Source organism: Platalea leucorodia, assembly GCF_965183815.1.
Source record: "Platalea leucorodia genome assembly, chromosome: 9".
NCBI classification, from domain to species: Eukaryota; Metazoa; Chordata; class Aves; order Pelecaniformes; family Threskiornithidae; genus Platalea; species Platalea leucorodia.
In genome coordinates, this window is record NC_138831.1 from 28,288,167 (window position 1) to 28,313,517 (window position 25,351).

The following is a 25,351-nucleotide window of genomic DNA, read 5'->3' on the forward strand; positions in this document are numbered from 1 at the left end:
CACATCCCTAATGTGACAGGGTGGGAACCACTGCTCCTTCCTTACTGGTAAAATTTCCTGGTAAAGTGCAAGGTCCTGGTCATGGCAGCTGGTAGTGAGCATGATTTCCTGAGCTTGTTAATAAGCTGCAGTTACTAGGCTGTGCTTCTCTGACAAGTACCAAACACTCTCCTGCCCTGGCTTAAGCGAGTGTGGTCAACTGTAGAGGTCTCAGATCACTGAGTGTCTTCATAAATACCCTCTTGAAAATGTAGAAGGTGCTTCTGATTCCTCTGGCTGCTGCCTCCTGCACAGGTCACCTCCATGGCTATGTTGGGGGAGCCAAGCTCTGCCCTGCAGCACACCAGTCCCCCAGCTGCCTCCCCAAAGGGGGCTGGCTCCCTGGGGTGATGCAGATGGGCTTGCCTGGTGCAGGAGAGGACCCTGGTGGTGCTCCGGGGCTGAAGCCTGGGGGGTTCTGACCCAAATTGTCATGGCTGAGCTTGGCTGCAGCATCCCCAGGCGGGGCTGTGTGTGCTGGTGGCAGAGCAGAGGGGCCAGATCCGCGTGCGCAGGGCCTGCCAGCAAGCTGGTGGGGCCAGATCTGCTGCCCCGCTGGGCCACCCTGCCACAGCCTCAGTGGCTGCGGACCAATGAGCCTGGCAGCAGGAGCAGCATGTCTGCTTAAGCCCTCTCAGATGTCCCAGAGATGGGGACAAAGGACCAGAATTTGGGGGAGCAGGAAGAAAAAGCCACCCTCACAGGTTTGTGATTGTCTCTTAAAAAGATTTATTCTCTCTCCTTGCCCAAATGTACAAAGGCAAGAAGAGTACAGTTTGTATATATATATATTTATATATATATATATAAAAAAACAAGGAACTTGGTAATAATGTACACTTTACAGAAGGGCAGAATCAGGAAGACTGAAATGAAACCCAACACAGCAACGCCAATGGAAACAAGAGCTATAAACACCAACGGTTTGACGCCCTGGCCAGCCACCCACAGGGCCCGGTGGGCAGGGACAGGGGAGGGGGCCTGGTGGGCAGGGACCCCACAGGTAGGGGAGCAGCACCGCCGCAGAGGGTCGGGATGCCAGCCCCACGAGCAGGAACTGACCAGGAAAAACCTGAAAAAACGTCAAACCTCAAACCTATTCTGCATAAACCGTTGTTTCATTTAACACCTAAAGGGAGACTCAACTGGGACCCAACTGGGAATGTGGGGAGCGGCCCCCCCCCCCCCAACCGCCTTCAACTGCCAGCAAAGCCTGTGGCAACCCCCCGTCACCCCCTGCCCCAGCCCAGACACCCTCCTTTGCGCCCCTGGAGCCGCTGGTGTGCCCTGGCTGTGCCGGGAGCCGGGCTCTGCTGGACCGGCCATGGCTGGAGGTAGGAGCAGCCAGCGGGATGCTCCTCCACAGGTGGGATGCAGGGCTCCCCCCATCACCCCGACCCCTCCGGTCCCCAGCCCGGCGACTGCATGTGGCTCCTTAACAGGCACGGGGTGGGTCAAGCTGCTGCTTGGCATCGCCTGCCCCATCCCCACGGAGCGTGCCAGGCTGGGCCATGTTGTCTTCCTTGCAAAGACAACGAAGAGTGGAAGAAAAATGAGTCAGACGAGAGCAGGCTGGGGCAGCCACGCTGCCAGCACCCGAACCAGAGCTGAGACCAGCGAACATCTCCTTTCCAACTGGGTAAAGTGGGATGGAGGAAAACGGGGAAGAAAACAAAACCCAAAACAACAACTTTCAAACAATTGGTTTTTACAGTATGTACAGAGCCCAGCGGGCAGAGCATCCCGGTACAGCGGCCCCTCGGGGCCGGGTGCGACACAGACACACACAGACACACCCGAGACCGACGGCCCCCCATGCTCCCCTGGCCAGGCCGTGGGGAGTGGAGGGCAGAGAGCCGGGCGGCCCAGCTGCTGCAGGGCCGAGGTAGAGCATTGGCCCAGGGAGAGCCGCTCCGGGGCTGGGGGAGCAGAGGACCAGAAAGCCCCTGTCTTCAGGTGCTGGGGAGCAGCTGGGAGCAGGGACTGGCTTCCTCCAGGGCCTGGTGCTCCGAGCCCCAGCACGGGGCCAGAGGGGGACCCAGCATGGCCCCAAGTGCCTCTGGCAGAGCCTAAATGTGCTTGCTGCTCTCTGGGCTCTGCCCATGGCCTGAAGAAGCCGATTTAAAAGCAGAAGACAGATGTGAAGGGGAGCCACAGCCTGTGGCCCCCCCCCCCCAAGTGGGATGCATTGCCCCAGGGTTTGGGGAGCACTTGCTGGGGTGGGGGGGGCAGAGGAGAGGCCGAGGATTTGCAAAGTCACAGCTCAGAAACCAACTCAAAAGCTGTGGGCATGAGCTTCAGGCAGGCCTGGACCGTGCAAGGCACTGGGGAAGAACCCTGACAGCCAGCTGGGTGATGAGCCCCAGCCACCCAGGGTATGGGGGGGGACAGAGGCTGCTTCACTGGGGCCAAGAGCAGCCCCCAGCTCCCCCAACCCACTGCTCTGGCCATCGACCACACGCTGGTGGCTCCTGCCTACACAGGCACAGAGCAGTGAGGGCCATGGGGTGCGAGAGCAGCCATGGGGCTGGAAGAGGGTGTGCCCCACATGCAGCACATACCCATGCCCCACAGCTGCCTCTGGTCAGGCTGACAAACTCCACCCCCAGCTCACACCAGCCTCCCCAACCCCCACGTGAGTCAGCTCTTCCTTTCCTGAGACTGTGACTCCACGGCGGCCTTGGCCCCGCACTTCAAGCCCTGGCAAGGAGCAAGCAGGAGTCAGCGCCCCAGCCTACTCCCAGTCCCGTGGCACTCAGCCCCATCGTGAAGCAGCAGCTTGCAGAGACTCGGTGGGGTCCCAAATCCATCGAGAAACCTCAGTGCTTCTGTTTCCTCTTCATATGCGCCAGGCAGGCGAGTCACCTCCATCCTGAGCGCCGGTGCCCAGTAGAATAAATATTTCCGCAGGTACCAGCTCGCCCACTCACCAAAGGGGAGGGTGTAGAGGGGGGAGTCAGTGTGTGTCCGATGGGGGTGGGGACAAGACAGAGTCTGCCTCAGATCACGGCAGGAACGTCAAGCAGAACAATTAACACCATTCAACTGATGTCTAAAGGAGTCTCCAGCGCTTCCCCATGTGAGCCAGTCACATGTCTCGTACAGCCCAGGCATCCCGGTGCATCACGTCCTGCCATGACCCAAGGTTAAGTCAGCGCCCGCCACCAGCAGCCCCATGAACCCTGGGGCAACAGGCAAACCCCAAACCCTTTGCCCTCAAGGGTAACCCCCAGTGCACCCATCCCAGCCACCTCCGCCCCAGCCCGGTTGCCCACAGGCGAAGCAGGGTGGCCGTGCTGGTGCCACGGGAGGAGAGCCTTACCATTCTCACCTCCGGGGAGGTGGGTATAGGGAGGGAGCAGAGCCTTGCTGGCTGGCAACGATGGCTGTGGAGGAGAGACCTGTGGAGGAGAAGCAGCATCAGGAGCCAGCAGCCCAGGATGGGCACCCAGCTGTGCCAGGGGAGCTGGAAAGTGCCCGATTTGGTCAAAGCAAAGCTCAGCGCAAGGGCTCACGTTGCCCAAAGATGGCTATGGCTCCTTTGCGGCTCCCCCCAAGCCGTGCCTGCAGCCCCAGCTGGGTGCCAGGGTGGGGTTTGGCTCTCACCTGTTGCATAGGGCAAGTTGTACTGCGCTGGCAGCAGCGAGTACCCAAGGTGGTGGTGGTGGTGATGTGTCGAGAGCAGACGCTGAGATGGTGAGGTGCGGGGCCGGTCGGCGCTCCTCTCTCCCCCGCCAGCTCCTCCAACGCTGCTACAGCTCCCGCCACCTCCAACCACCCCACAGCCGCTGCGGTCCCGCTCCTGAGATGTCTTTTCGCTTATCTGGAGAGGAGAAAGCAGACACACGCTGAGGGAGGCCACCCACTACCCCGGGGCGCAGGGCAGAATTGGACCCACGCCGGGCACTCGAGGTTGCCCCATCAGGATGATATTCTCCCTGCCTTTGCCCAAAAGCTCCCCACGACACTGCTGGGCGATGACGGGATGGCCAGTGACCAGCCCAAAAGCAGCAGGGCAGACGCAGGTCCCATTTCAGGCAGCTCCTTCCTGCCCAAAACCAGGGTTTGCTGCCACTGTGTCATCCCAGCTCAGCCCAGGAGCTTGTGACCCTACGCTGCTGCGGGATGGAGACAGCTCCTGCATCCCACGCCCCCAGCTCCAGGGCTGAGGACAAGCATCGCCCAGTCACTGCAAGGCCTGGAGAAGCCCTGGTGCTCCTCTGGGCCAGCCCTGCCCGCAGGTTTGGCTTGTCCGTCCCAAAGGGCCTATGTTGTGGGATTACTCCTCGGCCTCAGGTCTCCTACAGCAGCAGGAATGGCAAAAACCCACGGCAGGCAGAGTTGCTCCAGGCTGGTTATAGGATCCAGGGACCATCCTGAAGCTCATGCACAGAGCTGGACAAAGCCAGCGCCTTCCTGACCCTCACCGTGGGCGATTTGCTCTTGTAGTGGCTGGCATGCTGCTGCAGGATGTCCAGGGCCTTGGACTCCGAGCTGGATTTACAACTCACACTGGGGCTTGCTCGGGACTTGTCACTGTCATCGCTGCCAGATGCCTTGCTCCCATACGGGGAGAAGGAATAGCTGGAGGGTAGGTATGATCCTGGGGGGACAAGAAAAAGCAGTCAGGGCATGAGGAGTCTTTGGGCGACACAGCAGGTGCATGCGGCCCTGCATGTGTGCCTCCAGGAAGCGAGAGGATGTCCCACAGCCATTTCCTGCTCCGGGAGCAGGGACAGCCTGGGAAGGGACATCCCGGAGAACGCCCCAGCTCCCTACCTGGGTAATTCTGCATCATGACAGTGGGCATGGCCCGGTAGCTGGGGTGGTTGGGGTCGTACGACTGGCTGTAAGAGTAGCCATGCATGTAGGGGATGTAGGACTGATGCTGCGTGAGGGGTGAAGACACAGGGACGTGGACGCTGGGTCTGGGGTCCTTCCCCACCATGCGAGCCTCCTCAGTGGGGGTCAGTTTGCACTCGGAACTGGTACTCTCCTTCCCATCCTCCTTGGACGCGGCTTCTTTGCTTCGATTTCTTTCTTCCTTCAACTTTCGGTCCCTCTCTTCTTTCCACCTCTCATCCTCTGTCTTGATATCTGAGTACTTCGCCGGGTATACATATGTCCACATCCGGGGCTCAGCTTCCTGCAAGAATCAGCCAACCATCAGAGCAGCTGCCTCCCCCCAGCCCTGCCTGTCCCAAAACCAGGCTGGATTTGGAGGAGACCAGCAAACCCCACTCCCCTTTTGGGCTCTCCTTGGCCCATCCGTGGCCTCCCAGCCCCATCCTTTTGCTGGCCCCAAGGTAGCCTCATGAGTCGCATCACAAGCAGAGGACAACACATGTTCTCTGAGGTGATGGCCCCAGCAAACCCATGCAGTGAAGCCACGGCAAGGGGCTTCCTCCAGGAGAAAGCCCACTGCCGGACTGGCAGGCAGAGCTGAGTGAGCAGCAGGCGGGCATTACCTGTCTGTACCAGAGCACAGGGTCCACCTCCGCTTGCCGGCCACACTCGGAGCCAGCCTTTGTCTCGGCAGTCTCCTTCCCGAGGTGGCTGGCCTCGCTCAGTTTCACCTTGAGACCCTCTGCGACCTGGCTGCTGGACAGCTTGGACGAGTCCTCCAGCTTGGGGATGATGACAGATTTGGCCATGTCAGGACCTCCCTGCTCCTTGGCCTTGCTCAGCCCCGACTTGACGAGGTCTGTGAGGCTTGGGGCCTTGGTAAGCGTCGGGGGCATGGGTGGCTTTTGCTTCCACTCCTCTTTGAGCGCTGCCTCCCTCTCCTTCAAGCCCAGCTCTGCTTTTTTCTCCAGCCCTCGCTGCTGCTGCTGCTCCAGGCTCTGCCGCTGCTTCTGCTCCTCGTACTGCTGGCGGTAGGCAGGGTTGGTGCTCAGCAGGTGAGCATGGTAGCCCTGCTCGTTGTAGCCATAGGGGGGCACGTAGGCGTACTGGTTGTAGTAGAGGGACTGCATGTACATGTTGGGACGCTGCTGGATGACCGAGGGCTGCTGGCTGGAGCCGCCGAGCTCTGCCTTCTTCTCTTCACAGCCTTCACTCTTCACCTTCACCTCTGGGTTCTCCTGCTCCTCGTCCTTCTTCAGCTTCAAGGCCTGCGTCTCGGCTGCAGCCTGGCTGCCGGGGTTCAAGGGCCCCGGGCTTGCCTGGGGATAGCCGGGGGAATAGTAGGTTTCAAAGCCTTGGTAATAGGGAGACTCTTTGCTCTGTGGTTGCGGGGGAAAAAGAGCTTTTTTGGCGCCGTCCTTGACCAGCTGCTCTGGATCCTTTGCCTTCACGCTCTCCAGCTTGCCCTCCCCATCCTCCCCGGCATCAGAGATGTCTGAGTAGGCTGGGCTGTTGGTCTTCACTGAGCTCGCCTCTGCCCCGTTCTGGGTGACGACATGCAGTGGGGTCATGGGTTGGGCTGGGTTGGTATTCTCCAGCCTGCTGGCACCACCAATGGAGGGGCTCGGGGCGTTGTCAGTGAAGCTGTAGATTTTATCTGCCTCGGCCTTGATGCTGGCAAGCCGGCTCTGGTGGGGGTCGGACGAACCATTCAGCAGCCCCTCACCTTTCGTCCCCAAGTCACTGGATTCCCCCCGGAAAGGGCTCTTGCCTTCCTCCGCTCTGCAGGCTTTGCTGGGAGTCAGAGGGTTTTCTACCTCCTTGGGCTCCTTCTTCTTCTTGTCCTTCTTCTTCTTCTCCTTGGAAGGGGTGAGGGCAGGGTTGACCGTGAAGGGCTCTCCCATCACCGTAGGCTTGGGCTGGATGGGTTTGAGCTGAGGGCTGTTGGGCATGGTCTGGACCACAGTGGTGGTAAGGCCTGTGGAGGAACCAGGGCTGGCTGTGGTGAGGGTGGCTGTCTGGAAGGTGTAAATGGGCTGAGGGGGGATGGCTGGCGCAATGGGTCTGGCGGACTTCAAGCTTTTGGAAGGGATCTTCTCCGGCTTAGCACCAGATGCCTTCTTTGACTTGTCCTTATCAACACATCGCTTCTCCAGAGAGTCAAAGCCATCATTACTCGTCTCATCGGCCACTGAGGGACCATCCTCAGAACCGTCATTGGACAGGGCACCTGGGTCGGTGTCTCCTTCCCCACCCAGCTTCTTCTTGCAGGGGACCTTGGCGCTGAACTTGCTGGATGGGGAGGGACTGTGGGGCTCCATCAAGCGCACCTTGGGGGTGGCCGAGCGAGCCGGTGAGAGCGAGCCCTTCTGAGAGATGGCAGCGCCATTGCAGCTCCCAATGTCCGCATGCAGGGAGGGCTCCTCACCGTACTCGCTGTCCACATCCGCCTCCAGCTTGCTGTCATCGTCTGTGTGTGCGTGGGCCTGGTGGTACTTCAGCCCATTGATGTGCTTGTACTTCTTGTTACAGTTTGGGTGGGGACAGTCGATGAGGATGGGAGAAGGGCAGTTTCGGTCAAGGGCAGCCGGCTCCACCTTAACCGTGGCAGGTGGCACGGCTGCCGAGCCCATCGAGTTCGTGCGGATGCGTTTGCTGCCCTTGGAGTCCTCCGAGCTGGAGTTCAGCTCCATGTCGGAGAGGGGTTTGCTCTTCCGCTTGGTGACAGAGGAGGGACTGGCCTTCACGTCCTCCGCTGTGCCGCCGGGCGGCGTGCGGTGGTCTGAGGAGTTCTGGCTACCCCGGCGCCCTTTGCTGTTGGCTCCCGCCCGGGTCTTGCTGCTGTTGCTGGTCCCTTTGCTGTCCGAGGCAGCGGCAGTCTCGTTGACGGGTGTGTTGCTGTTGGGGCGCATGCGTTTGCCCCTGCCCCGGCCGTTGCGCATCTCCAGGTCGCTGGTGGGAGAGTCGCAAAACCTGTGGGGAGGAGGACAAGGAGGTTTTAATGGGGAGATGGCTGTACCAGGCTACACTGTCCCCACTGTGCGGTGGGACCCCCTTCCTCCCCTCACTGTCAATCCCACAGGCTCGTCCCCCCCACTACTCCAGTAAAGAGGAATCAGCAAGAGAGGTCCATCAGCAAATGCTCAACCATCTCCAGTCTCCAGGAGAAGGGAGCCTGTGACTGCAGGGGCAAAGAGCCACAGGAGCAGCTCGGCTGGACAAGGAAGAGATGCTAACCCCCACGGCAGCCCCACAGGCACAGAGCAGAGTGTACCGGATACCACGGGGGCCATATGTGACTGGGTTTGCACTCTGTGCCTGGGCGAAGAGGGCTGAGACAGTGCTGCCGGACTCCACCAGCTGCTTACCGGGGAGGTGCCCAGTCGTGCTGAGTGCAGTCGAGCAGCGTCCCCACATACGTCTTGTTCCTCCATGTGACGTTGACCACCAGCATACCTGGAAGGCGAGGGGAGAGGGTCAGACGGGGCCAGGCGTGACCCCACGGTGTCTCACCCTTCCCTGGGCATCAGGGCAAAGGGGGATCTACTCCTCGAGATAGGCAGGAGGAAGAGCTCAGCTCGAGGGACAGAGGAAGGCAGACAAATGGTCTTGGGCTCTCGTGAGAGGTGAGACCCCAGGCTCTGGGCTGGAGGCGCATGAAGATGGGAGCTGGAGACCCCCAGCTCATCCCCTCTCTCGGCACAGCTCTGGCTGGCATCCACCCAACCTCTCCTCCTTGAGCTGCTCAGTGCTCTTCTCTACTTTCATGGGGATGCTAAAACCAGCAACCCCCAAAAGGCTGCAGGATTTGGGGGGGCCTGAAGATCCATGTTGGCTCCATGTACACTCAGGTAGGGTAGGGAAGGTGATCTCTGGGGACCGAGGGCTGGAAACCCCTGGGGGAGATGCGGACAGCCCCCAGCAAGGCTGTGGACACCAATGTGGAGCTCCAGACCCCCCAGCAGGGCTATGACCCCCCATGTGTGGCCGTGAACCCCATGGCCCTCCAGAAAAGGTTGTTATTGCCACTAGATGGCAAGCTCAGCCCAGCATCCCCGCGCAGGAAAACCCAGCCTTGGGGGAACAAGCCTTGTCCTCCCCACTTCACTTTCCTCCCGCACCCCCGGGACACCCATCAGCCTCATATCTCTGCCTGGAGAACCATCCACAGGACCGCATGTCCTCCCATCATGGAGCAAAGGCATCAGGCATTCGGAAAACCTGGTGGTTTCAGCTTTTTCACGCCAATTCAAGACAAGAAGCAGCCTGGATCACACCCGCACTGAGGACATGGACCCTTGACATCTGTTCTTGGAGGTGGGGGGGTCTTTCGCAGCATCACTCAGCTTTGTGGATATTTCCTCCCCGCCACGGACTGCTCTGATTACCACAGAACTAATTTGACCTGGAGCGGAGTCCATTGCGCCAAGCACATTTATCTGAGCAAGGTAAAACTCAGGAGACAGGAAACTCGTTTCCAAGGGTTGATGAGCACCGCGAGATATATAGCCGTGCAGCCCCGGGAGATGGATGGAGCCAAGGGAGCCCAGAGCAGCTGTGCCTGAAGCACTTTTATAAATCTCAGCCCGTATCCCCCGTTGTGCCGTGCCAGCAGCCAGCTGCAAGCTTTGGAGGGGATAATATACAGAGCCGAGGTCCAACACATAGTTCTCCTTCAGAAAGAGAAATGAAATGCAGGTCTTCTCTTTTCTCTTCTCCTCCTGGAAAATGTTGGATGCTCTGGTGGGAGAAGGTCATGGGAAGACACGGTGCCAGCACATGGCCAAGACCTCCGGCTCATCCCAGTGAGCAGGAGAGGCTGGGTCCTGCCTTCGGAGGAAGGTGCTGGGGACATGCCTTAACACGGATGTGGCCAGGACACGATGCCGGAGACAATGCGGGGTAGAAACAAGTGGCAAAACCAACTGCTGGGAGCCTGCAGCCCCCCGCAGGAAGAGAGGGGGATGCTGATCCCAGGCATCCCAAGGAGGGTGTGCAGAGGGTGGTCTTCACCCTCCATGCCTCCTAAGGTAGCTTTTTTTGGCAGGCAGGAACCTGTTCCCCCTTTCCTTAAAACCCAAGGAAGCTGCCAGCTGTGTCCTGCGCCCTAGCCCAAACCCACCATGCCCAGAACACCTCTGTGGAGCCGCAGTGGGTTGCTCCCAGGAGCTGCAGAAGCACCAAGCAGCAGCTCAGGGACCAGCAGCTCAGGGACCAGCAGCCCCAAACCAGACCCCATCCCGGGGACCAGCTCATCCCTCCTGGCTGCAGGGCTCAGAGGAGCAGCTCTCTGTGCCCTCATGGCAGACACCTCACGCCACTGGAAGTTAATTGCACAACAAGCCACTGGAGGCTCTTGCATGTGATATTAGAAAGGACGCACTGGCATTTTTTTTCCCTGCTGCCAGGATCACAGGAGAGAGATGAAAGACGAAGGGGCAAAGTGAGCCGACACACCAGCCTATATTTAACCTGCTGCAACCAATCATACCAAATCCCCTCCTAATCCTCCAACAATAACCCAGGACAATTTAAACGCCAGGGATAGATCCTAAGCAGCTTTTTTCACCCGCCATGTCCCCCTCCCACAGCAGAATGATGACCAGGCATGGGCAGGGCGAGGGCAGGCAGCGAGGAGGCAATGCCCTCACATCCTCAAGGCTGGAGATGCTCTTCTAGAGGAGGAATCCCACTCCAGCCCCACCTGGTTTCACAGGAAGGTGACACCTTGGATACTCTTAAGCAATCGATACCACCCAAATCTGGGTGCAAACTGCTCAGCATCCCGGTCACCGAGTGCTCACGTCACTGCAGAGTCATACCCCAGCAAGAAAAATTAACAGTAGGTTGATGGTGCTGTGTTGCTGTCTAGGAAGACAGCGTACGAGATTATCCATTTTTACAGGATTAAGAGATGACGGGATTAAGAGATGACGGGAGCTGGAGGATGCAAAAAAGCACCACCTGGTCCTTGTATGGACCCCACATGGGTGCTCTGTAGCAGCAGAGCTGAGGCTTGGCATGTGCACCCAGCTGGTGGGGATGTGGGATGGACAAGGACAACAATGCATTAAGTCCTCTGTCCCAACACAGCCCTAAATTAGAGCAGACTAAGCCTTTCTGATGGACAGTCCCTGCTGGGGCGCAGCTCTTCCATGCTAAAACATAGGTGGTGGTGTCTTGCATACCGGGGCCGTGGGCACCAGGAGCCATCACATCCCCCAAGCCCTGGCGCTTGGGGGGACCTGGGTCATGTTTCCCCCCTTTGCAAAGATGAAGCCCCCAAGCCCACCAAGAACATCTCCAAATCCTGCTGAGAAACCAGGGTGCCAGCATCCGCAGCAAGCAGGGATGTTCTTGGTTTGTCACACAGTCGGTTCATCACATGGCTCAACATCACCCAGCCATGACACTATTGAGCTGTCTCCAGCAAGGCCAGGTCCTCAAGCATCATGGGGACTGCTAGGGTGCTTGGAGGAACAAGGAGATGTTGTCTCTCCAGTTGGAGAGGATACCCACTAAGAGCTCTGCTAGCTTTCTGCTAATTTTGGGGTGAAGTGGACCTCTGCAAGGCAATGGGACAACAGCCGGTGGCATTTCCCACCCCAAGGAGAGGCAGTTTGCCTACAGGTTCATGAAGCAGCTCAGATCCAGTGTTGGTGTAGTCCCACATCCCACCTGCACTGGTAAGCAGGAGCAGGGATCGATCCTGCACTGATCCTGCTCCAGGGCATGACCAAGTCTCCAGCACGTGGAAGCATTCAAGGTCCTTCTTCCATGAATTCCTCCTCCAGCTGCACCCACCTTTGGGATGTCCTGGCTTTGAGACGGCCCCAGCTTTGAGACGGCCCCAGCTTTGGGATGCCCCTTTTTCTGTGAATTTCTCCTCCAGCTCCATCCCCTTTGGGATGCCCCTTCTTCCATGAATTTCTCCTCCAGCTGCATCACTTTTAGGATGCTCCAGCTTTGCCATAAGCCCTGCTTGCATGCAGGGAGCCTGGCCTGACCCGTAGTGCCCAGGCTTTAGGACACAACACCCAACACTCCACTGCTGCTGTCAGGAGAGCAGAGGACACCATGGGGTAGGGGGTGGCCAGCACAAGGGCCACCTCGCCCAGCAAGGAGAGAGATCACTCAGCAATTATCATCCTGGGCAAAACAGACTCAACTGCGAAAGTTAGTTTAATTTATTGCCAATTGAATCAGAGTAGGATAATGAAAAATAAAAACCAAATCTTAAAACACTTTCCCCACCACCACCAGTCCCTTCTTCTCAGGCTCAACTTCACTCCCAAATTCACCACTGAGCAGCACAGGGGGACGGGGAATGGGGGTTGCACTCAGTTCATCACACATCGTCTCTTCTGCTCCTTCCCCCTCACACTCTTCCCCTGCTCCAGCGTGGGGTCCCACCCACAGGAGACAGTCCTCCACGAACAACGCGAGTCCTTCCCACAGGCTGCAGTTCTCCATGAACTGCTCCAGTGCGGGTCCCTTCCACAGGGTGCAGTGGGGTCACAAGTCCTGCCAGAAAACCTGCTCCAGTGTGGGCTCCTTTTCACAGGGTCACAGGTCCTGCCAGGAGCCTGTTCCAGCACGGGCTTCTCACAGGGTCACAGACTCCTTCAGGCATCCATCTGCTCCAGCGTGGGGTCCTCCACAGGCTGCAGGTGGGTATCTGCTCCACCATGGACCTCCATGGGCTGCAAGGGGACAGCCTGCCTCACCATGGTCTTCACCACAGGCTGCAGGGGAATCTCTGCTCCAGCGCCTGGAGCACCTCCTACCCCTCCTTCTTCACTGACCTTGGTATCTGCAGGGTTGTCTCTCTCACATATTCTCACTCCTCTCTCCCAGCTGCTGTTGCACTGCAGTTTTCTCCCCCTTCTTAAATATGTTATCCCAGAGGCGCCACCACCGTTGCTGACAGGCTCAGCCTTGGCCAGCGGCGGGTCCGTCTTAGAGCTGGCTGGAGCTGGCTCTGTCCAACACGAGGACAGCTTCTAGCAGCTTCTCACAGAAGCCACACCTGCAGCCCCCTCCTACCGAAACCTTGCCACGCAAACCCAATAGTCTCCCAGGCAGAGTCAGACGGACACAGGATCTTTCCATTAAACCACGCAGGGATGCTTGGATGGTGGATTACTCAGTGGCCCTCTAACGCCCTGCTTTCCAAGGGATAGGAGGGCTACGAGAGGGGCCTCAGATGCTGGAGCATGGAAAAAGCAGCAGGAACACCTTCAGCTTTGGTCACACCAAGGGACAAGGAGCCAGTAAGGTTGTGTTTGTGGGTCCCAGTGACCAAAGTGACCCTAGGAAGTTACACCACTTGTCGCTGATCCCATGGGACGGGCATTTAGTTCACCAGGACCTGCTGAACATGCACAACACCCACTGCCATGCTCCTGCCCAAAGCCTGCAACAAGTGTCCACCTCTAGTAACAGTGATGATGTGACTTTGAGCAAGGTCCTGACATTGTCCTGAAAGAGGACGGTCCATCCCACTGTGACTCACACTGGCCAGCACTCGCGTGGAATTGGGGGCTACAGCTCTCTATGGCCTGAGGCCCATCCAGAAGATGCCTCCAGGATTTTGGGGACCTTGGTGCCTCTCAAGGCTTGACAGGGAAGGCAGAGCACAGCCACGGCACCAAGCCCTGGGGCCACCTGCCAGCAGCCCAGACCTCCATCCTCATGCTCCCAGACAAGGGAGGCAGAGGAATCTAAACCAATTTACCTCCCAGGAAAGCATGGCAGAGCAGCTTGCAGCTTGATAGCCTCCTTGTAAACAAGCCTTTTAATCCAGCACTCGGCAGCTAAAGCAGGAGCCCCAGCTGGTATTACCTAGGGCGGCTACAGATGTGCCTTAGGGAGATGGACGCAAGCAATAGTCCTGTCTGGAGCAGAATATTGCTCACCTGTTGATAAAACAGCCTCTGTACAAAGCTGACAGATGCTTTGAGAGCAATAAGCAGCACATTAGCTCTCCTCCAGCTCCCCGCACTGTCAAGCAGGCAGATATTAGACACGAAGCAGTGGTGCCAGGGGAGCACTGGGGAATGATGCATAATAAACCTCTGCTTCTCTAAACCGACATGCAAGCAGCCACTGCGCTCAGGGGGTTTGCAGCCTCCCCATCCGTTGGCGAAATGGGAGGAGGGTACGAGGCAGGAGCCCAAAACACCAGCAACCCTCGTGGCGGCAGAGATGAGATGCCCCATCACCAAGAGGTGCTGGATGACGCTCCCACCTGGACCGAGCTGCCAGATTGCTGATCTGAAGATGTGAGCGGTCACAGCCATGTTGTCACAGCTTTAGGAGGCTTCGGAGGACCACGTTGAGCCTGCACATTGGCTCAACAACCTTGGAGGGGATTTACAACTGCTCTTTACTTTGGAAAATGCCATTAAAGCAAACGAGAAATCCATATTTCCACTCCTCACCCTTGCTGCATCAGCCTTAAAAACTCACCTCCTGTTCCTGGGTTTGAGTACACACGACTATGAAGACTGGAGTGCATACGGTGTAGCCCCCTTTGAAGCCCCAAAGCCCACCCACAAGCAGTGCAACCTTGGCACATCCCCCTTCTAAAACACTCCCAGAGGCAAAGAGCAACCAGAGTCACAACCAAAGGCTGCAGGTAACAGTGAGGCAGCACGTTCAACGTGCAAAGCCATCAAATTTGGGGTCAGGCTTTCTCACAGTTATGGTAAAATCTTCCAATCTTAGCCCTCACCCTCTAAACCTTCCCCATCTTTTCCCAATCTGTTACATCTCTCTCCTGCTCTGTGCAAGAAGATGTCCACATTGGCATCTGCAGACCCCAAGGACGCGCACATTCCATCATACCCTCACGAGATGTTTGCAAAAGTGCAATCCAAACACCCAGAGCGCATGAAGCTCGGCCATGGGTGACCTGCTGCTGCCATTCCAGCACAGAGCTGGAGGAAGGGATGCAGAGAGAGTTCGCTGAGGTGCTGCCACACCACAATCCTCATTGCTCAGAGGGTTTGTGTGTCAGATGCTGGTTTGTTTTGGTTGCGAATGGCACCAGCATGGTGCTGGGATGCAGTTCACTTGCTGCAAGCAGAGGCAAGGAGGTGACATGCTCCAAGCCAGGTGACACCAGCTCCACGAAGGGGGATGGAGGAGACCTGGCAGCTAACACAGCAAACGGAGCAAACGGAACCAAACGGAGTGATGCTTTCTGGTATAATTAGATCAGTTAATAGTTCCTGCAGATTGAAATCACACCTAACAGAATTAGGGGAACTGCTGAGACAGCTGCTCCCACCAAAAGTGTTTCAATAAAACACATTCCCTGCACAAGACAGGCTCGGCAAAGTGACCGTGTCACCAGCGTGGCTATGGGAGAGCGCATACGACTGGTGTCTGCGGCCGGCAAGACCAGACCTCAGCCCGAGGCCAACCTGGAGTGGTGGAGGAGCAGACTGACCACGAGCCCGGCACCAGACGTTTGGTGGTGCGAGCCCGCCGGGATGCTTTTGGCAGTGATCGCAGTCTCACAGCAGGTTTTCTAGAGAGGGGAGAGGACGAAGCTGGTGTTTGAGACAGAAGGGACATCATGGGGCTCCTTGGAGCTTCACACTCCTATCTCAGATGGGTCAGCTCCAGCTTGTCCTTCCGAGGTCACTCCAGTGTTGCCGGGCTTTCACTTTCAGAGCCTTTCTCCCCAGTTTCACAGCCCCACAGCCAACCCAAAAGCCATTTTCTACAAAAAGGGAGCTCTGGTCAAAGAATCACATTGCCTTCCTCTACCCAGACCCACAGGAAGGGAATTTTTGCAGCCATCCAAGCCCAGATATGCTTTTGCCAGTGTGCACAGAGCAAAGCAGATCCCCTCGTCTTGGGGGCGCGTGCCATTAACACACAGTTGGGAGAATAGCAGCTTGCAAAAAGGTCCACATCAGAGCAATTACCGTGGGAGTCTAAGGGGTACATCTGACACAAATCCAATTTTCAAGGAGGCATCGCGCCGCTCAGAAGAGATGCCTGTCTCCTGAGAGACTTGGTGGGAACCGCTTGCAATGCTGCCCAGTGGTGGGGGGCTTGCCGAGACCCAGAAGTGCCCACAGCATCCTACTTGGGAAGCTGGGACAGAAGTGGGAGCAACCATAATACTGCACCTCCCAGCGCCAATTGGTCCAGGGGATTCAGGGATGTCATCCCTGGGGAGAAAGCGGCTGCTGTAGTTGAGAAGGAAGCTCCTCTCCACCACCAGAGAGGATGCTTGTTGCAAGCCAAGAACTGCGAGAAAGAGCTTGCTGAACCCACTGCTTTGCCAAATCTCTTGCAATTAAGTTCTGCTATCATTAACCTCATTGGAGCAGGCAACATCCGCACATTGGGATCCACCAGCCCCACGGGGGTAAGGATCCATCCCACTGCTCCTACTGACCTGGCATCTTTCCAAGCAGTCCAGTGAGCATCACAAGGAGCAGAGGCAGAGGTGGATCCCTCTTGGTGAAGCTGTTGGGATCCCTCTGGAGATCTTGGGGATGGTCTCCAGCCACACAGGCATGCTCACTTGTGCTGAAAGCACCTCATTTGGATTTGTAGACATGCCCTTGGCGTAGCTTTCCTTCAGGTGAGGGTAGATGCTCACTGTGTCCCTATACATTTCACAAGCTCCAGCTTTGGACAGCCAGGTCCAGTATCTCCTCCAGCATTGCCCTTGACCCCCCCGTTAATGACAGCAAGGCAGGAGAGAGATGCCAGGCAAGAAATAGGGACAGTTTCACCCTAACTCTTCACTCGAGGATGAGAGATGCCACTATGACAGGAGCTCATGCACATAGCAGACCAGAAACAACCAAAGGCAATGGCAGGATTTGTCTTCTGCAGGGCTGGCCGTAAAAGTCATCACTCCCGACGGTGGCAACCAAGCAGCAGCCGGCAGAGAAGGATCTTTGTGTGAGTTCATCGAATTACTGCAGACTAAAAATAGTCAGGCTGTGGGAAATCACAGGACACCTCCAAGGCATGCTCCAAAACAGTGGCTGTGGAAGCAAAGGGTAATGTGGATAGACAGGCAGACGGGCCGCAGAGCTTTGCAGTGGGGTGAGGAGCAGGAGGAAAGGGAGGAGAACTAGAAACCGCCCCCACATCACTGCCTTTTCACCAGGATTTGGCAGGGAGGATGTTTTTGTGCTCTCTGCCTCAGGGATGCTCTGTTTGTCCCTCCTGGCATGCCCACTTGGGCTTCTCTGCCCACCACAAGCCTCTTCTCCTGATTCCCACCCAAAAAAAACCCAACCCTACAAGGTCCAAGCTCTCATTGGCTTCGCTGCTGCCCGTGGGGGTCTCCAGCAGTCCTAGGATTTTCAGCAGCTCTGCAGCTCCAGGGCTTTTGGGTTGAGGGAAATCATACCAGAATGGCATGCTGGTGGGGGGCTTAGTGTGCAGCCCCAAAAGTGGAGAGTGCTGATGCTCCTCTGCACTGCTGTGTGTCCCAACAGTCAGCCCGCCCATGCTTCGGTTTCCCTAGCTGAAGGTATTGCATCTTGTAAAGGAATTAAGCTCTTTGCAGACACCAAACAAGCAGTGCCAGTGTGCTGGTAGCTCAGCAGAAAACCTTCCACAGGCTTCCTCTGAGCAGATTCCCCTGGCAGATCCCCCAGTCCTGGGGTGCGCAGAGCAGGGCTCTCCTGCTTTGTGTTTCCTTGTCCTCACCAGCAAGCATAGCTTGAAGAAGAGGATCCTTGGGTCTGATTTTATGTGTGACATCTTTCTGTGTCAGAGCAGCAGAAAAAACACATGTACAGCTCCTGGCTGCCTCAGTCTGGGTGAGTTTGTCCATCCTGAATGGACGGTGAAACACAGAGGGTAGAGGAGTGTGGAAGTTCCCACTCCAAGCTAGCAGTCTCCCCCAGCATGGTCCATGCACTCCTCTCTTTCCAAATAGCTCAGGTCACAATGCTTTTCCCAACAGGAACAATTTCAGCGGTCACCAGCTCCACATGGGGGCCCATTGCAGCACTCGGTCCTGCATCAACCACAGTTTCAAAACCAGTTTCCCAGTAGGGAGAGATGAAAGGCAAACTGGGCCCATCCACATCTTCCCAAAGCACGGGGTAAGACGGGAAACCCCCTGACAGCAGTGCATGGGAACATGGGTTTCAGTTCAGCTTCCATCGGAGATAACAAAGACAGTCACAGCGAGGAGCGGCCAGGGCAGTAAGGCCAATAGCTTCATTCCCCACACACAGCAGCGACGGAAGAGCAGGAGCAGAAGTCCAAGACGAGCTCTTGGTTATCCAGCCAAGGTGAACCACCAGCTGGCCTCCACCACTGCTTCTCTTTCTCACCTTTGTGCTTCTGGGCTCTGTTTGTGCTTCCAGACCCCACCTGAAGCCAGACACAAATATGAGGAGCTCACTCTGAGCCTCCTGAAGCAGAAACGTCCAGCATCCCAACAAGGCTGGAGGGAAGGCCAGGTTCCAGCACTCGCCATGGTCCACTGAGCCACCTATTCATCCCCGCATTACTTGGCAGAGCCCCAACAGCAACAAAAACCCATCAAAGGACCTGGGAAAGCAAACCAAGCTGTGTGCAGATGAGACAAGCTCCAGCGGGGAAAAAAAAGGTTTGATTGGCTTGGCAAGAGAGACGAGAGCCTGATCTCCCACCGAGTCGATTTTGAAAGCTCCGCTGGGGTTTTTTAATCCAGCAGGAGATTTCTGCCACCTCCGAGGGTTTGAGCGTTTTTGTGACAGACCTGCAGGTTGCCAAGCAGAAACGAAGTCAACTCTGTTGAGTTCCCGTGCAGGCTGGCACGGCCTTTCCTCTGGCACCTCCAGAACAAGTTAGCTCTTGCAGAAAGGCAGAGAAATGGCAGCTTAGAATTTTTGTCCGCTGTCTGGGAAAGGGGATAATGCAACACGTTGGGCTGATGCAAGTTTTGGCCCATTACTCCTTTTGCTGGACAGATTAAGGGCTCCTGTGTCCTGACCATCCAGATGGTGGAGGGAAAGCCTAGGACATGCCAACAAGCAACACAGAAGGGACATGGGAAGGAAGGGATTGCCATAACTCCAAAATGACATTGTAGGAGAGCAAAAACCTCTCTGGTGACACTTACCATCCTCCGTCTCTTGCCAGACGATGCCCTCCAGATTCACACTGGTCCCAGGCTCGCAGGGGCCCAGGCACTCAGGCTCGGTGGCCAGGGCCACGTCACAGGTGTTCACTCCCACCGAGCGGGTGCGTACCATGATCTGCTCGCAAGGCGATGAGATGTCATTGTTGACGACAGGGACAAGGAGGTGCAAGGGCAACACTGCAGGCGTAGAGACCGGAGACTCCATCTGTGGGGAAGGAGAAACATACCAGTCACCATCAGGAATACGGGAAGGAGAGCAAGTATCAACAGGCACCTACATTCCTGGAGAACCTCAAGACCAGGGCTGCCACCTTCTCAATGCCTGTGCCAGCAGGCAGTTCAAGTCCCACACCCCGTCAGACAACAAGGATCTCACAGGTCTCTCCCACCCTGGCATGCCCATACCCACATAACCCTGAAGAGCCAGCACTTTGTAGTCATATAGATCACACCCAAAAGTCCCTCCGCAGGAGATATCTGCTCTCCTGCTGAAAGAGTTTGTGCCAAGTTCCTTCCCCAATGGCTTTTGCCAGTGTAATCATCCCCGGTCTGGATGCCTTTTGGCTATCGCTCAGATGTTAACACAGTCAATGACTTTGGACCTGATGGCTCATTAGAAGAAAAAAAATTACAGGCTTCTGCTCAACTGGCAGGACAGGACAAACGAGTAGTAGTCTCCCTCCAGCGCCCATGAAAACCAACATCCTCCTCCTCCCAAATCTACCCTGTGACCACCTGAAGATGCAGGCGTTCAGATCACAACCCTCTTTTCTGCACAAGCATCCGCTTCACAGCCTGATCCGGCTGATGGCCAAGCCAACTCAGTGCCAGCCATGGCGCTCTCCTTGCGCATGGAAACCACATCTCACAGCCAGAGCCAGGCTTGGAAAGCCAACAAGCCAACACGCCAAGCGAAACTGTGGCCAAGTCACCCTGTTGCTGACAAGCCAAGATCCTCAGCCGTAGTGCCACGCTAGCAGATTACAGTAGTGTTAGGAGAAGGATGGCTGACGGGCTGATTTTGCTGCTGGCCAAGGGAAGAGTAGGGTGGAGACCTTCCTGTCCCCTTCAGGGTTCATCAGCCAAGCCAGCTGCAGTCAAGTCATCCCCTCACATTGGCTCACGAGGATTTGCAGCAGTTTTGCGGCTAGCTACCCATCCTCTGCTCAGACTTCCTCTCTTTATGGTTTATGATCTGGACAAGATGCTGAGCAACCTCAAAATAGAAGACAACTGAGGAAACTAATCAAATCATCAGCAAGCACTGACCTGGGTTTTGGTTTCAAGCAAGGGAAGATCCCTCTAGAGCATCCAGTACTACATCAAGAGATATCCTAAGCCTCTGCTGAGGACAGATGATTATAATCCTGGAGAGGCCAAGCTTCCTGGTCACCAAGCAGGAACAGGGACACCAGCCCACAACTAGGTCCAACCTCACTGCTGGCCCTCCTTGGCCAATATTGCTGACAGCCACCAAAGACTCCCACCCTGAACTGGCATCCTGGTCCTGACCCGCCACCAAAATTATCTGCTTGCTCTCTTGCTCACATATCTCCATCCTTTAAGCAAGATAAATAACCCCAGCAGAAGCTTGCATGTCCAACCTCGCCTGCCCCCATGCAGTATGGTGTGGGCAGTGAGCGGCTGGAGCATCCCATCTCCCCAAGCAACCTGTGACCCCACAAAGCCTCTCCGCAACCTCAGCAACACAAACACCATTTGCAAGTGGAGAAGGTGCAAGAGGCAAATCTTTAGGCACAGGAGCAGAGAGGAGGAGATCACATCCACCCAGCAGCTTCTGCCTGCTCCCACGGGGGTGGCTGCTGGTGGGGGACACAAATGTGACCCCCGTGAAGAACTCAGAGATCTTCTGGCTCTGCCAGGGTGGGTGGATTTGCTTTTCCAGCAGAAGAACACAAAGCACCTTCTGTCCTCATGCCTGTATCCCTCTCCTTGTCCTCCTGCACCCGTCCTGCCTCCGGATGGCTCATCAGAGCACATTCACTCCACTGAGTGTTAAAGATGGCCTGGAGGTGGCTAGTCCAGCAGTGGCTGGACCACAAGGTCCCCTCTGCCAGCAGCACAGCTCTTGCTCAGTGGCTCTTTTCCCCATGCGCTGCCTCCAACGTCCCACTGGAGCCCATCCCTAGCTCTCCGTCACCTCCGTCTCCAAGGCTGCCCCATGGCCGGTGCTCCAGCTGCATCCCATGGGATTTGAGAAGGTTTTTTTTGGTGTAAAAAAAACCCCATGAGCCTGCGGAGAGGAGGGCTGTGCTCCCACAGACAAATCACCGCCCCAAAATACAGCAACCTCGTCCTGCGCATCTCAGCAGATCCAGGGCAAGAAAGATGCTTGAAGGAAGCGTGAGGCTCCTTTGAAGGGGCTCAAGAAAACAAGCTGCTCCTCAACGCCACATTTTGCAAACCAAAAGCAAGTCTCCAGCAATGAAATAGCCAGAGAGGAACCAGACAGGGCTGCCTGACTTTGGTGGGCAGAAGCAAAAGCCCAGGTGGTGATGGGGAGCACTCGCCCCCATCACCCCAGGAGCAGCAGCCACATGTGCACACCGAGGACCTGCAGGTTTTGAAACCATTCAGCTTCCTTCCACTTTGTGACAGAAACCACAGTGCAGCACAGGAGCGTTTAATTACAGTTCCAGCTCTGCTAATTATCACCCGGTCACATTCGTAATCTGCATTACACCACGGTGCATAACAAGCAGCTCACTGAGATCTCTCCAATAAGTGAGGCGGCTTGATGGGATTTCATATTTCACCCTGCACTGGAACAAACAGAGCCTCGTTTAGCAACCATGGGGAGATGAGGCAGCTCTCCTGCTCCCTCACCCAAAGCACAAGAGCAAAATAAAAAGGCCCAGGGTGGCTCTCCAAGGGTGAGGGCAGGAATGGAGCCACCTCACTGGGATACATCCAAAAAAAGCCAAAAGCCACGCCAGAGGAAGAGGCAGAGGGATCAATCCCTGAACTCAGCACCCCCCGCCTGTGTTTTATCTCCCAGTGCCACAGCTTTTCATCCTCCTGCTTTATTGAACAAGGTCAGGAAATTCACCCACTGGTGGCTGCAGGACGGCTGGGGGGAGCCGGGGCGGCTCTGCTGGCCACTCTCACCATCAGCTGGCGCCCAGCTTCCTCCACTGGGCCAGAAGCCAAAGGAGATGCTGGCATTGGGGCTGCTGGGCAGCACTCGTACCCTCAAGCACTGGCTTTCGCATCTCCTCCAGCTAGCGAGGATAGAGCTAGAGGAGATCTCCAGCTCCCCAAAGCAAGCCCTACACCCTCCTGGCTTTCAGCTCCAATGCATGCTCCCCCCACTGGGCAAATCACTTAACGCTTCTGGGCCCTAAATCCCCTTTGCAGAAGGAAAATTTATTTCTCTTTCCTTGCCGGGTAGGCTCTAAGATTAAATGCTGGCAAGTGCAAACACAGCCGCTATGCACTTGCTGCTGGAGGGAGCTTATACATTTCCAGCAGCCCCTCCGTGAGAGTTAGACAGGGTGAAACTTCCCTGTACCGGCGCTGGCCGTCCACGTCCGCCCGCCGCTGCCTCCCCTAATGAAAGCCCTTTGTGTTTCTCGCGGAGGCTTTCCCATCACGAGGAATGTGCTTTCACCACTGCCGAGGACAGAAGTGGAATGGAGCCAAGCCCAGGCGGCGGCCAGCACAAGCGCTGCTCAATGAGGAAAAAGCAAATCCACCGAGAGCCCAGGGCGATGTCGATGGTGCCATGTGACGCTGGTCCTGGGGAAAGAGCTCCGGGTGGGTAATTAAAACCTACCCCTTGTCATAGCCCTCACTCAAAGGTGGGACAGGGTCCCACGTGCAGGGAAGTGCTGCGGTGGGTGCCAGCATGGGGAGACGCACACAAAGCAGCTCCTGCCATCTTAGCGCTATACCAGTGTGGCTTCATTAACATCAGTCACCCTTAAGGAGACTTCACAGCAGCAATTAGCTAATGGGAGAAAGAGAAGAGGGCACAACAAAAACAAAAACACCATACTAATTTTGATGCCAACCCCTAAACCACCCAGATCACCCACTCATATTTAGGAATATTTTGGTTTGCTCCCAATAATCAAAGTCAACCAGACAAGAAAAGTGCGCTTTTGAGTAATAAAAGCCAACAGGAACACCAAAAATGTGGAGAAGAGCAACCAGAGGAGGTGTTCATGGTGCATCTACAAGGACAGAGAGGGTGCAAACAACCACATGGTGTAGGGAACCCATAGAGCTGCACCCAGTTTGTCAGCAAGGACCTTGCAGTGGTCAGCATGAGACCACTGATGCATCTGAGATGGTGCTAGGCTTCCAGTGTATCCCCATGTTAATGAGCGCAGTGGCCCATTTTTCTCATGGGCCCCTTCAACTCCTGCAAATGCAGACAGACAATAAAAGCCAAGGGGAAGCCTCATTACTGGTCACAAACTCTTAGCTGCCATGTGTCAGGAGACAAAACATGGATCAAAACTGCTCCATCACAGGAGCATTGCTCAAGGCTGCAGCCAAGACTTCCCATGTCACTACATGGCTCAGCCCAACCTTTGGGAGCTTTGATGTTGTCACTCCTGTACTGCTTGGTCACTGCATCCCCAACAGCTTTGCTTTTTCAGAGTAGGACTTGGGAACATGAGCTTCCAACTCCTTGGAGAGAGATAACCAGGGAGCAGATCCATCCAGTTGATGAGCATCTCCGCTGGGCATCTCCAAACCTCAAAACCACAGCACCTGAGGTGCCTCTCCCCCACTGCCATTGACCTCGGCAAGGATTTCAAAGAGGAACCAAAGTCTTCACCAATCTGACCCCCAAAGCTGGGTATGCAGAGCCTGAAGACAAATCCCTTTGTTGGTACCAGTGCCTACCACGCCTATGATTTAATCTTGAATCTACTTGCAAGCATTGCTCAATAGGCTCCAACAGACTCGCCTAGAGCTCCCAGTCACGTCCCCCAGTGACATCTCCACACACTGGAAGCACACAACCCCAGGCCACGTGGAGGAGGCTCCAGAAGAAGACCCCCTCCCTGAATACCATGGGTGGCAATGAACCCTGACTGTTTGCTGGCTGGATTTGTCTGGACCCCAGCAAGAAAGTAGCCAACAAGAGCTTCCAACAAAACCCTGCATGCAGGGAAATAATGGTGGCTCAAGTGTCAGGCCCAAGGATGGAGCCGGGAGTGTGGTCTGGGGCACCGATCCTGACACTATTGCCCATTGCTCTTCCCTCTTGCTAGCTGGAGGCTAAGGTTGCTGACATCAAGATGTAAAAAAAGAAATTTGTTTTAGAAGAAAGTTTCCGTTCCCTGAAAAAACACCAGCTTAAATAAACGAAGCCAGTTATTTCTACAGGAACGTGCTCAGGGAGGCCACTGGGTTTCTTAGTCGGCAAATCTGAGCCCACGGGACATCTGGGAAGCTGGTCCAAGAAAAAAGGAGGATCATCATTTCCAACAGCCCCCTCTAGCAAGAAGCAGTAAATGCTGCAATGAGGAAGGATTAATGCTTCTACATGCCACAGAGTGGAGCAGGCTCAGCATTGCACTCCCTGAATTCGCTCTGTGGAGAGGACAAGCGAGCATGGGACCTCGTGGCCAGGGCCACCACTAGATGAGCCAGGGAATTTGGACAGGAACTAATGATTTTTGAGGAGCAGCAGTCCCAATTTCCCTCCTCGGATGATGCAGCTTGTCCTTGGGAGCCAGCAGGTAAAGCCAGCCCCAGGCTGCATGGCAGGCTGGGAGGGAGGCAGCAACTGCACACCCAGATGGTCTGGACTGGCTCTGCCACTCAGGACTCTCACCATCCCCCCAAAAACAAACTGGGAGATGCTAATTCCCCCCACGCTCCTTGGCGGTTTGTCCCCGGTGCTCCTCACCGTCTGCTCTCACCCCCCCAGACACCTGCTTGAGATTCACGGCATCTCCCAGCTGCAAGGCCGTTGACGGCATGGTGTGATGATGAGGCTCTGCCTACAAAAGGCTGCCTGCGCGTCTTCTCCCAGCCATGCCAAGCACCCACGTCCCAGCTCCGAGGTCTAGCTGTCCCCTGCACAGAGGGGCTTTGCCTCCATCCATGCAAACCCCTTCCCTGACCGGCAAGTCCCCGCAGAACGGTGGGAGGAGCACAACGCGGCATGCCAGCTGGGGTCAGCAGGCATTTTTCAAACCCAGACTCATCTTTATCTGAACATTTTGGGGAGGACCCAGATGGGGAAGCCTGCCGTGGATGCATGTGAGCACACCACAAAAACCAAAGCCTGGATGAGGACTTCTGCACAACGCTCATGGCCCCACCACCGGCACCACTGAAAATAGACCCAGTTGTGGTAAC

The 25,351-nt window shown here is 56.2% G+C and overlaps 1 protein-coding gene across 5 annotated transcripts in view; it reads right to left on the reverse strand.

The window, feature by feature from the left end:
* Window positions 1–1,279: 1,279 nt before the first annotated feature.
* ZNF609 (zinc finger protein 609) overlaps window positions 1,280–25,351 on the reverse strand; it is a 78,933-nt gene continuing 54,861 nt past the window's right edge. For 3 of the 5 annotated variants that reach the window (XM_082321947.1, XM_082321946.1, XM_082321945.1), the window contains exons 3-10: window positions 18,986–19,211; window positions 8,253–8,340; window positions 5,508–7,857; window positions 4,819–5,185; window positions 4,467–4,642; window positions 3,646–3,862; window positions 3,362–3,440; window positions 1,284–3,169 (exon numbers count right to left, since the gene is read on the reverse strand). In XM_082321947.1, coding sequence (XP_082178073.1) covers window positions 3,367–3,440; window positions 3,646–3,862; window positions 4,467–4,642; window positions 4,819–5,185; window positions 5,508–7,857; window positions 8,253–8,340; window positions 18,986–19,211 — 3,498 coding nt within the window. In that variant the 3' untranslated portion in view covers window positions 1,284–3,169; window positions 3,362–3,366. Of the gene's footprint in view, window positions 3,170–3,361; window positions 3,441–3,645; window positions 3,863–4,466; window positions 4,643–4,818; window positions 5,186–5,507; window positions 7,858–8,252; window positions 8,341–18,985; window positions 19,212–25,351 lie in introns of all 5 variants that reach the window. The other 2 variants (XM_082321949.1, XM_082321948.1) reach the window with 2 other exon arrangements.